This window comes from Lycorma delicatula, chromosome 13, assembly GCF_047948215.1.
Source record: "Lycorma delicatula isolate Av1 chromosome 13, ASM4794821v1, whole genome shotgun sequence".
NCBI classification, from domain to species: domain Eukaryota; kingdom Metazoa; phylum Arthropoda; class Insecta; order Hemiptera; family Fulgoridae; genus Lycorma; species Lycorma delicatula.
The window spans coordinates 17,760,949-17,773,889 of record NC_134467.1 but is presented as its reverse complement, the minus strand read 5'-3'; the positions used below and the strand labels follow the sequence as shown (position 1 = coordinate 17,773,889).

At 27.9% G+C, this 12,941-nt stretch overlaps 1 protein-coding gene across 4 annotated transcripts in view; it reads left to right on the top strand.

The window, feature by feature from the left end:
- HDAC4 (histone deacetylase 4) overlaps positions 1 to 12,941 on the top strand; it is a 425,916-nt gene that overhangs the window by 374,391 nt on the left and 38,584 nt on the right. For all 4 annotated transcript variants that reach the window (XR_012758717.1, XM_075381378.1, XM_075381376.1 and 1 more), the window contains 4 exons: positions 2,398 to 2,501; positions 4,252 to 4,368; positions 8,165 to 8,288; positions 12,241 to 12,377. Coding sequence is in view for 3 of the 4 variants with exons in the window: in XM_075381378.1 (XP_075237493.1) it covers positions 2,398 to 2,501; positions 4,252 to 4,368; positions 8,165 to 8,288; positions 12,241 to 12,377 (482 nt within the window). In the remaining variant the exon portion in view is untranslated. The remainder of the gene's footprint in view (positions 1 to 2,397; positions 2,502 to 4,251; positions 4,369 to 8,164; positions 8,289 to 12,240; positions 12,378 to 12,941) is intronic.

Here is a 12,941-nt window from a genome sequence, read left to right as displayed (position 1 = left end):
GTATTCTGCATATTGTTACTTTTCCTATGCTGGTTGAGTTTAGAAAAAAATATTTTGCAAAATGTATATTACATATAGTTGTAGGAACTGATGTATCTTATATTTGAACTGATATAAAAATGAATGTCTGTTTGTTTGTCCTGTATGCGTTCCTATACCATTTATCTGATTGCAGTGAAACTGGTGAGTTGCTCTCTGCACACCTGTGAATGTTAGTTTGGACCTGCTAGGTGGCACTGGGGTCAGGATATTTCAAAAGATTATATTTATGGTCCAATTAGGCTCGTATTCAGAATATATATTACGTGAAAAGAAATATTTTTGTGAAAAATGGACCAGTTAGGTGGCGCTGGGGTTGAAATATTTAGAAAAATTGTTTTTATGGACCGATTTGGCTCATATTCAGGATATATATTAGTTACAAAAAATAGAAAATCTTTTGCAAAAAAATATACTAACAGTCTCTTCTCCTACATATATATTTATACACACATATATATATATATATATATTATAAAAGGCAATGTTCAAATGTGTGTTTGCTTGCTATAGACTAAAAAACTAGTTGATCAATTTAAGTGTGGGTAAAAGGGGAAAAAAGGAAAAGGGGAAATAGGGAAAAAGTGAAAGGTTAAATTTTGTGAAGCCATAATTTTCTGTTTTTTTATATTTATCAAACTTTCAGTTGCGTTCATTTAATCTATATATATACTTACAAATAGCAATAGCGTAGCATTGCCGGATCTGCTAATTTGAAATATATAACATTGCAATTATGCATGGCATTACTGATTCGAACTGGTTTAAAGAATTAAATTATTACTAATGTAGGTTATGAAAAATAGATGTTCAATAATTGTTGAAATTAGAGAATCTGTATTATTTATTTAATTTTAATTATTCAAGCGTTTTGGTAGCTTATATATATATATAAAATGTTTTTTTTTGTATAGTATCTTCTGTGATGTTCCTAGACCAAGAAATATTGTCTTGTATTGAGTGTTTTTGTTTAATTTCATATCATTTGGTGTACTGCCTGACGGTAGGTTTCTTACACCACCAGGTCTATTTTTTCCGTGATTTGGTTTATAAGATGTAACTAAAAAAATGTCTGGGTTTTTCCTTCCCATTATATCCTATAGTCGGTACATTATTTATAATAATAAAAGCAATTTTATTTCACCTAGATATGATTTGTGTGCATTACAAATTTGTTAAATATCTCTATTTTGCTAGCAAGCCTCACTATGGTCTATTAATTATTTATATGTTAACTGGTTTATTTATATTTAAACTTTTTAAACAGATGATGTAATATTTTTTTTATTGTTCATTTCATTAACATTATCAATTTTTTAATACAATATTTGGTCTATAATGCTGTAAGTTTTAGGTTCATGTCTCGAGAAATGATTTTTTTTAATTTGAATTTAAATGCCTGTTTACTCATCATTAGGGTTCAATTAATAGCACTGTTCTGGAATTGTTGGTCTAATTTTGGACAAGACCAACCAATGAACTGTGTAATTTTGATTAATAGCATGCTTTGAGATTATATAATGTATAAATTAAATTAAAAGAAACAAATATTTAGATTTAAACAGGTGAGTCCAGAGTTTCTTTATAAAATTCGTTCACATTATATCGAGTAAAGTTAGGTTTGATAGAAACTTTTTGCACTTAGGCGCAATAATCTTTTTTTTACACTCTATACCCAAGTATTACATCTGTTTTATTATACAAAAATCAATACTACTCTCTAAAAAAGTATATGATTTTGGACTTGTATTTTTAGATTATATTGTGCTGAGAAAGGTAGGAGGAGTGTAGCTTTATGCAATAGACTCTGCAGCTTGGATCTATTGTACGGCCATTTGGCAGGAGATAAATTTTAAAGTTGATTCATATGCAGAGTTTGTTCTATCAAATCCAACTATCCATGAATCCCAGTAGGTTTGGTATTTTTTTTTTTTTGGATGTATAAAACTCATTTCTCATAGGACAGCTGTAATTAGGCATAGACCTATTAGTCGCTAGAAAAAGAATAGATTTTCTTCCAAAAATAAAAACAAACATCCTTTATATTTGTAGGACATATATTTGAATATGTTATAATAATTATGATTATATTTTTGTTACTTTAGGACATATTACCTTAACATACAACTGAATTCATGCTAATTTTTTACCAATTTACAAAGTCGTTCTAAAAGTGGTTCAGGAATATTTACCATATACATATTTATTTGTGAGAAAAGAGTTTAAAGTTTAAGCTCTACACAAATGCCAGAAATGTTCAACAATATCATTGCCAGATTTTTTTTTACTTTTGATTAGGGTTGTTGTATACTACGTTATTTTTATTTTTTATGTATATTTTAATTTATTTTTTTCTAGTTGAATCTTCTAGTAGTAATCCAGATTCTGGGCCAAATTCACCTCCGGTTGTTGCGACAGCACAGTTATCGCCACCAGCTGGCCATAATACTCCTATACAAGAGGTAATTTTATTATAATATTATTTATTTATTTATTATATTACAGGATATAATTTAAACAGAATTAAAGTTTAAGTTTTATTTTTTTAAAACAAAATTACTCGCTTACAAAAAAAAAAAAATTTTGCTTACAAAATGAAATTAAGTATTAAATGATATTTCTCTAATAAGTATACTATAATTACAAGAAATTGATGAAAATATTGTTATAAAAATATGTGTTTTACAAAGAATTTTATAAAATTAATTCTTCAAAGTGTGTCTACATAGCTCAAATAAAACATTGTAAAAAGGCTTCTAATAAAAGATTCTTCTTTGCCACATTGCAAAGTTCCTTTAAACCAGTTTGTATTGTAACCTTTTCGTCAGAATATTTATAAATTAGGAACACGTGTATTTTAATATAAACTGTTGACTTGGGTAAAACCTAAAAATTTTATAGATAATTTATCACCTTGTATTCTACCACTTCAATTTTCTTTATCTTTATTATTTATCTATATAAATAATGTCTAAAAAAAATAATAAGGTTTTATATAAATACGAGGTCTCAAATAAAGTAATGAGACTGGTTCTGGAATACTTTTTTTTTACAATCCAATTATACGTGGACTCTATTACCTTTGAAATAGTTCCCTTGGGAAGCCATGCAACGCTTCAAGTGGTTTTCTCACTCTTCATATCAGTGTCGGAATATCCTTCAGATGGTCTGTTACTCTTTCTGAAAATAAAATTTCAATTGAAAGGCCGTCATTTTAACACAATTGAGATTCAGAAAGAAACACAGAACGTGCTTCAAACACTTACACTTGCAGACTTCCAGGGATGCATGGAATCATGGGAAAAACGCTGGGATCACTGTATCAATGCCCAAGAGGATTACTTTGAAGGAGACAGTGGAATTATAAGTTATGTAAGCTATTTTATTATTATGATAAAATTCCCCGAACTTTTGGGTAGCACCTCGTATATGCATTCTTCTCTCCAAACTCGCTGTTAACTTGGCGGTGACTGTATATAAAATGGTTGAAAAGTAAATATGCAAAATGTCATACACTAGTACAATTTAACAAGCAACTCACCTTACATTAGTTGTTGGAAATGATCTAGATTGTTGGTTAAAAAATAATACTATTAAACTTGTTTTATAAAAAAAAAAAATTAAATATTTTTTTTTTACAAATCTAGATAATTGGTTTTATTAAATGTGGGTTAGTTCATTGATGTATTATCATAACCTTTAAATTCCAGGAAGCTATTCCCCGAGAAATATATATATATATTTTTTTGAGAATTTTATCTAGTGTGGTATTTCAGAGTATTCACAGATATCCAGCTTTACAATTTGCTTACTTCTGTATGAGGCAATTTAAAAAAAAATTTGATTTATCGATCTTTGTTTTTTTACTGGTTTTTTTAGTTTACTTTTTGCAATTTGTAAAGCACTTTGACTTCTGAAGTATATTTTTATTTATTTTTCTTTTTTTTTAATATATATTTTTTTGTATTTTTATCTTTTTATCTTTGTCCAGTATGTATGATATCATTTTTTTAATTTTCCAATTTTTGGATTTGCTCTTGCAAAGGTCAATCCTTTATGCAAAGATAATCAGTGTTCCGCTGTATTTGTAAATTTTATTAATACAGTTTTAAATTTTTATAGTCTAATTTTTTTGTTTTTCAAAATGTATCATATTTTTTCATGATTATTAATTTTTTTTATTATTGATTAATATAACATTTTTTTATACAGGAGGGAGAACCGGGTTATGGAAATGCTAATTCTGGTAGTATAAGTGATTTAAGCTTGTACTCCAGTCCGTCCATGCCAAATATATCTTTGGGGAGACCACCTGCAAGTTCTAGCACTGTAAGTAAAAAAATTTATTTTATATTTATTCAGTTTTGAATAAGCTTTTTTTTTTAAAAAAAAAGAAAATATTAAATATTTTATGTAATCTTGAAAAAATTAATACTTATATAGAATATATGGAAATATACTAGGGTTATTCAGAAATTACATTCCAGTCCTTGGTATTTTACGAAGAAAAGGGGATAGCAATTCTATCTATAAACAGTTGAAAAGCTGAGTTCAGTGCAGTTCTGGTAATGTTATTAGAAATACTGCTCGCTTTTTTGTTCCTGAAAAACATAGATAATCCTGTCAACTATGAAGTGTATGCATAATCTGTTTCCTTCGTGTAAAAAAATTTGTCATCTGGCTGAAATTCATAGTGAACTTTGTTATAAGTGACAGTGCGGTAAGACAATGGTGCTACTTCCCAAAACATTGGGAAGGTCGAACAAACATTCACCACAATGAATGAAGTAGTCATCCCCAAATGTCACAGATGAACTTATTGCAAGTGTCAATGTGAAAATTAGAAAAAATTGACCATTCATGATAACAGAATTATCCAAATTTTTTCCTCGCATATCGCCAACAGTGCTGTATGAATTGTAACCAATAGTTTATGTTTCTACAAATTTTGTGCTTGCTGGGTGCCTAATCTTTCTGGTGAACCCAAAAAAGAGGCTAGGGTCAGTACTAACCTTCCTTCACCAATACCATAATGAATTCTTTGACCACATCGTATGAGCCCTGCTTTGGCTCCCAGTGAGATTATTATCTTTTCCCAAAATTGAAGAAATAGTTAGTGATGCAGGATTTTGAAAATGACAAGGAATTGAAAAACGGTGTTACTACCTTAATTCACTTTTAATTCACTGTTGGCAGAGTTTTATGACACTGAAATTCAAAAATGGAAATTTTGGATTTATGAAAATGGAATTCATTGTTTACAGATATGACAAGTAGCTATGACGAAGTAGTATATGACGAAAAGTAGCTATAAGATGTATTTAATGGATTGTTTTTTTTAATAATGAATCGGAAGTTACTTTCTGAATGCCCTCTTAGTTATTCTTACAAAAAATATTGTTCTTTACAATACTAGTGCTTCTTCTGGTGATAGTAATGTTTACATAATACAGTTCACTTCAGTTCAATCCACCGGATTGGTCTAGTGGTGAACGCGTTTTCACAAATCAGCTGATATCAAAGTCGAGAGTTCCAACGTTCAAATCGTAATAAAGGCAGTTACTTTTATACGGATTTGAATGCTAGTTAGTGGATACCAGTGTTCTTTGGTGGTTGGGTTTCAATTAACCACACATCTCAGTAATGGTCAACCGCAGACAGTATAAGACTACACTTCACTTGCACTCATACATATCATTCCTATTCATCCTCTGAAGTAATACCTGATGATGATTCCCAAGGGGCTAAACAGGAAGAAAAAGAAAGTTCAGTTCAGTTCAGTTCTGAACAACAAATCTAAAGGGGTAACAGGACACAAATATGTGAAACCAGCTGGTCAGGACTTACTTTGCACACCCTTCTTGTCTAGCTACTGGACACCCACTGCATTCATTATCCTTATGCTTGTGAGAATAATACTGATAAATAACAATTAAAGCCTGTTCAATTTATAAAAAACCATCAGTTTATTGTAATCTTTTAGTATTGGGGTTTCAGAATAGGCCCCCATCTTAAAAATAGTAGTTATATCTGATTACCCATCCTTCGTACAGTTAAAAATGTATTTTGCACAGTTCTTAGTGTTGCCCGACAAATATCATGAGGAGATGACTACTTTGTTTGTTCTTTTTTATTTTATGTTTTAATTCAAGTATCGGATATCAGAAGGCAGGGTCAACCAGTCATTTTGCATAACGGTATTCCGTCTTACCTTTAAAGTTCTTTTCTCAGTAGCCAAAAAAATATTATAAAAGAGAAAGACTTTTTTTGTAGAAAATATAATTTAAAATACTACAAGTGATCTCCAAATTCGATCTGACTAATGATTTGGCAATAGTAAAGTTGAATATCGGTAAGGAACATAATACGGTTGTTACCGTAAGTCATGAAAATGGCCACCATCTTGAAATAGTGAAAAATTTCATAATAGCAGTAATCTTATGTTATTTCAACTTATAAAACTATGTTCATGCAAAATTTTCAGCTCAGTCATTTAAGTAGTTTTTGCGTGAAAGAGAAACAGACTCACATACCACTAGATTTGTATTTAATCCATTGTATATATATATATATTTAATCCACTACATTGTATATATAATCCAACTTGATCCGCTTAAGTACAGAAATGAAAAGTAAATAACATGAAACTTATCTTATTTTTTCCATAAGTGCTTCTGCGGTAATCCACATCTTCAGTTGTAATTCTCGTGTTTTAAATTGTTTATATCAAACTACATACTGAACTCAAATACATTAAAATATATAAACAATTTTTTTTTTTAATAATAAATGAAATATTTTATCAAATTGAAATATAAATTTTTTTAAACTGACAATTTAAAACTTTTTAGAAATTTATAAAAATAAATTATGGAAATTAAAATTAAAAATTATTAAAAACTACATATATAAAAATTAGACATCAAGTTGATTAAATTAAAAATTAATAAAATAAATAGGATAAAATATACTATGTGTCTTGGTTAGCTAATATTATAGTACTCATGGTTATTAAAATAAATATTAAATATATATATATAAATAAAAAAAGTATGTGATAATGGTAATGAAGTGTTTTTATTAAATACATTTTGTAAGTAACATTGACTATTTAAAATTGTAATTAGTTATTAATAAATGCCAACATTATGTTTCATGAAATGTACTTTGTGTTTTTAATTACATCGACAGTGTGTTTTTTTATTTACAGTATAAACTGGTGGGTATATTGATACAAGATCAAATGTCAATAACTAAAACCATTAGTATCTCATTATTTCATATTTCAATTTCTATGACCCTATTCCTTGAGACAACCTAGATGCTGCGAAAGCCATCAGGTTGGTGAAGATACAGTTTACTATCTTACCCATTAGTAGAAAAAAAATGTTTTAAGGAATATGCTCTTTTTTTCCTTGTTTAGCCTTCAGGAATTACCATAAAGTATTACTTCAGAGGATGATATGTATGAGTGTAAGTGATGTGTTGTCTTGTAGTCGCAGGTCGACCCAACCACCAAAGAACACTGGTATCCACGATATAATATTCAAATCCGTATAAAGGCCTTTATTAGGACTTGAACGCTGAAACTCTTTGACTTCCAAATCACCTGATTTGTGAAGATGCGTTCACCATTAGACCAACCCAGTGGGTTACGGAATACCCTGTTCCATTGTAATTAACTCTGAACTGTACTTTAAAAAATATATTGGTGTATTAAAAATTTTAAATTATTATTTTAATTTTACTGAAATTTGATGCTTTTAAAAATTGTTTTATTTAATTAAACAGTACAATTAATCTTATCTTTTGAATATGTTTTGCAGTATTATTTGATAGCAAAAACATTTTGTGGTCAGTCATTTCATTAGATTAGGCTAACTGTTATTCATGTTTTTTTTCAGTAGTCTTGTATCCGGCCAATTGTAACCTTTGGGATTTTGGTACTTAACTTGAATATAACATGTATACATTACATATGTTGATTTCACTGTAAATTATTTAAAAAAAGTGTTTTTTTATGGTGTATATGAAAGCATGATTGGGATCACATGATACATATCCGCAACTTTAAAATTGAAATTTGTTTTTATATAATATTTCTTGTTTTTTTCTTTCATTTTAGGAGGGTAGTAAACTCACACCAGTTTCAGAAGCTGAAGTTAGAGCTGCGTTTACGGCTAGATTTGGTACATCACTTACCGGGCATATGTTACCTGGTACATTACCATATTATCCTACATTACCAGGTAATTAAAAATTTTTTTTCAATTTTATATAAAAATAAGAATATTTTTGGCAATCTGCATGGTGGAGTGGTAGCATCTCGGCCTTCCATCCAGAGGTCCCGGGTTCAAATCCCGGTCAGGCATAGAATTTTTCAAAGGTTACAAAACTCCATTAATATATTCCATATACAAGCTTTAATTTAAAGTTTCTGTTTAATTTCATCAACCAAAAAAAAAAAAAAAATAGATTTCTCATTTAGTACTTTATCAGTTTTAAGTGTAATCTTGTATAAAAATGTATTATCAGCTATTGTAATTTCGATTTAGGAAATTGAAATTATTTAAGATTACTTCACATCGTTGGAAACTTTTATATTAGCATTTAGAATATTATTCAATTGATGGATTGTAGCCATCTTATTTTAAATATGCGTTAACTCATTGCAACATGTTTCTCTCATAGATATACATTACTATGGACCCATTATACAGCAAATCTTATTCTGAAGAGTGAAATTTTTGGATACCTTACTAAAAAATAAATTGTTATGGAATGACAAAATATTTGTATTTGTTATGAGGTCAAATCATATTACTTTAAGTTGTAATAAAATAAATATTAGAAATTTAAATTTAGAGAAAAAATTTCCATTAAAATTATATAAAATATTTTGAACTTTTAACTTAATATTAAGTAATTTTACTTTCCTAGCGTTTGTAGATAGAATATCTATATTAATGGGGAAAGTATGGTGATCATGTCAAAAATGTGGAATCGGCTTTTTTTCAGAATTTATGTTTTAGGGTCTTGCTAGTTCATGTAGAAAAATATGTATATATGTGTCGCACTCCTTTTGGTCGTATATCTCGGGTTGATCAAATCGATTTTCTTCAAATTTGGTTCTGTATTTCTATGTACGGAATACTGATCATATTAATTTTTTTTCAAAATGCATTGAGTGGGTGCGGGGATATTGCAGAAACCAATTGTGTATAAACCAATATAAATAATCAAAAAATCAACTCCCACCTCTTAAATTGAATTATATGGTTTTGTTATTTTGTTCTGCCTAGCTTCAGTTTAAATATTTTTACAAAGATCTTTTGAAAGTCTCATATATACTTCTAAAAAAAAATCTACATTTTTTTAAAAGTATATACCGGACATAAAGTGAAGAAAACTTTTATGAAAATTTTATTTTTCTTATTTTAGCCTCTATTGAAAGGGGTGTTAGATATAGAGAAATATTTACTTAAGAAATTTTTTAAGCTATATTTTTAGAAAAATGTTATTTAAAATTTATTCCCCTCCACTAAAAAATATTTATCATATGTTATTTTTATTATTAATAGCCAGGTCACTCAATATTTTGCCATCTTTTTAATACTATGCCTTTGGATACTTCCATTTATGTAATATTTACAGCTGACATGCTTCTTTGAAAAGAAAAAATCAGAATAAGTTATATGAGGATACAAAACAAAAAACTTATTTTTTTGTTTAGTATCAAATTTTTTTACCGAATCAATTTCAACACAAATTGCTTTTTGATACTGCCCTTAGCTATTGGACTCCAATATCGACTTGAATATCCAAGGATGTAACAAGCTATAAGTACATTTATTATATATAGAAACAAAGCTGCTTACCGAATTCGAATCGAGAAACTTTGACGAAGTGTCTAGAGACTTTTGATATATTGTATGAAATATAAATAATGAAGGTTCACCTTACCAACAATACTGGTTGGTACCATATTTTGGTATTACCAATATTGGTATTCATTATTTGTATTTTATAAATAAAATACCAACAGTTGCATGTTAAGAAAATTTAACCTGTATTGTATAAATCGATCAATTAAAAATTATATTATTTTCATGCATTGATTTTTACTAATTTACAAAAAAAAAGCAAACTACGTTATAAAATGTTATTTTTTTACTAAGCAAACAGCTTCATGTTACACAGCATAATTTTTTGGCCTACACAAAAAAAGGATGCTTTTTTATTTATTTTTTTGCTGTTATGTATTTATTTATTAAAAAACTATCTGAAAGATCCTGCATTTGATTTATTTAAAATTAAATTATAATTTGTTTTTAGTAAAATATCCACTTGTATTTGTAGTTTATCGTAAAATGTCCATACTGTATCTCACATACAAGTTTTGCGCTTATAGATTAATTAATTATAAAAAAATTTAATTTTTTTTTTAAATAATATTTCTTTTTTGATTAGTTTTTAAATAATAATTTAGACAGAATAAATTTTTTTCATCCTCATTTAATCAATCGATAGTACAACTGCCGATGAGGACATTCACATCCTCTGAATTCATCGTGTGTATGCATCTAATATGAATCCGTGTAAGCTTAGCTTATAAAATCTTGAAAACACCCAGCAGAATTTTAAAAACTGCTTTGAGAAATGTTCACTCAAATGGGTTTTTGGTTATTTGTTAAAAAAAGAACATATAAAAAATATTGTATCAAATATAGTTGACACGGTCGGTCGAGATGTTTGTAATGTCAGCAGTGTAATCTTTTGGTAAGATACTACATTGCATTAATCTTTACTTAATCATTATGAGAGTAGTTCATTCAATTCTTCTAATTTGATGCGTTTTTTTATATACATTATGTTAATACATTGTTTTTTGTTTTTATTTTAATGGATTTATTTGTTAATTTAAAATATATATCTACGATTATGCACAAAGAAGTAGAACCAATTAATTAATAGTTTACATTGCATCTTTTCATGTGGAGGTCCTGGGTTCAAATCCCAGTCACTTGGCTTCTTTTCATATGCTATCAATTTTCACTGGGATAATGACCGTAGATGTTAATGCTCACTCTTTCGTAACAAACAACTCTGCATTTATTCATTATACATATAATTTTTTTTTTAAATGATGATTGTTTATACATAAATTCCAGACAATAAATTAAAATTTATGTTTATTTAAGACACAGAAAGGTATAATTTCACCAGGTTTTGTGAAAATTAAATTATTTTTGCGAAAATGAAAAATAAAAAACAAAAAAAAAAATTTCGCATTTTTCTCGGAAATTTTGAGATTATGTTAAAAAGTGATTCTACAAAACTTGTAGGTATTTGCATGATCTACAACTTTTGTATTGGAATATGTTTTATTTTAACCCCCACTCTTGAAATTACCCCTCCACCACCTTTGCTCTCGCATTTATTTTTTTTACATTTATTATAAGCCCCTTTACCATTTCCACTTATAGAAGTCCAGGTAACAATTTTTTTTTTAAGTGTAATTTGGTTGGACTATGATGTGACTTTTAATCTACTTTAAGCAAATATTGTGCTTATCTTGCACAGTTTTCATATATATGCGTATGTTGTCTTAGCCAACTTCTGTTATGGATTTTACCAACTTTTCGATGAAAAGTATGGTATTACTTTCAGACATGATGGGAGTAGGGGGTGAAAATGAATTTTTTCTACATTTTGAGGTATGAGAAGAACAAAAATATCATTCACTTAAATTGTAGTTTCCTTATATTTATTTATTTATAAACTATGTATGTAATTTTGTAACTCGAAAATCTCCAAATTTTAACATCAAATTTATTGAAATTTAGGTATGTTGTAGTATATCGGAAGTTGTGCTTGTGAAAATTTGATGAAGATTGATTGAGTCATTATTGAATTAAGCTCAATTTAAGGTCAAAGAAATTTGAGCTGGACAAGTTAAAAGTGTGGATTGTTATGATACTGCAAGTTGGAACATTGATGTTTCTTTATCTACAGTATTTATTGTTAACAATATTATTCGTTGTATTCAGGTAGCGTTACTTACTTTGAGAGTCATGATGAACAGTTATGTGTTGGAACGGGGCAATTATATAACTGATTTGAATAAAATATTTATTTATTTATCTATATATGTAAATTTAAAATGTTAATTTTTTTCATTTTTTTTTTTTTTTTTTTTAGTTATTGAAGCGGAATATAGCAACCCCACGTCACCTGCATACATTCATAAACAGATGCAATCTTTAGAGCAACAAGCTCAGGTATCAAGACCATGTTTACCTACTATATACCATGGCACACCTATTACAGATACCCAGGTATGTATTTTTTTTTTTTCTCATTATTTGAAATTATTAAAACGTTTGCAGAATTGTTTGTTTTCATTGTTAATTGTCTATAATTGAACAGATGCAGTTTATTAATTATCGTTTGTTTATCAGTAGAAATGAAAAACATTTATGTATTTTCATGATATATACATTTTTTTTCTTTCTTAATTAGAATGCACACCACAACTGTTGATTAAATAATTTGTTATCAGTATTTGTTTAAAAATGTTATACCAGTTGGTTTGATAATGTAACAAGTTTAATTGATTACAAATTATCTGTAATTGAATTTATTTCATTAATTTTATTGTTATCTTAATCATGTTATTTAATTATTTGGTTTTTTTAATTTTTGTTTTACTTCATAGCATAATCTGCTTTATTAGAAAGCTTTTCTTTGTATTGAACAAAATTATTTTTGTAAACTCAACATACAATACTACTAATTTCATGCAATTATTTGACATTACTTTCTGTTTTGTGTTAATTTTTTTCTTATTAACGTATAGTTGTATCTTACGCTTGGGTAAAAGATAGTGAATTATTCCAATC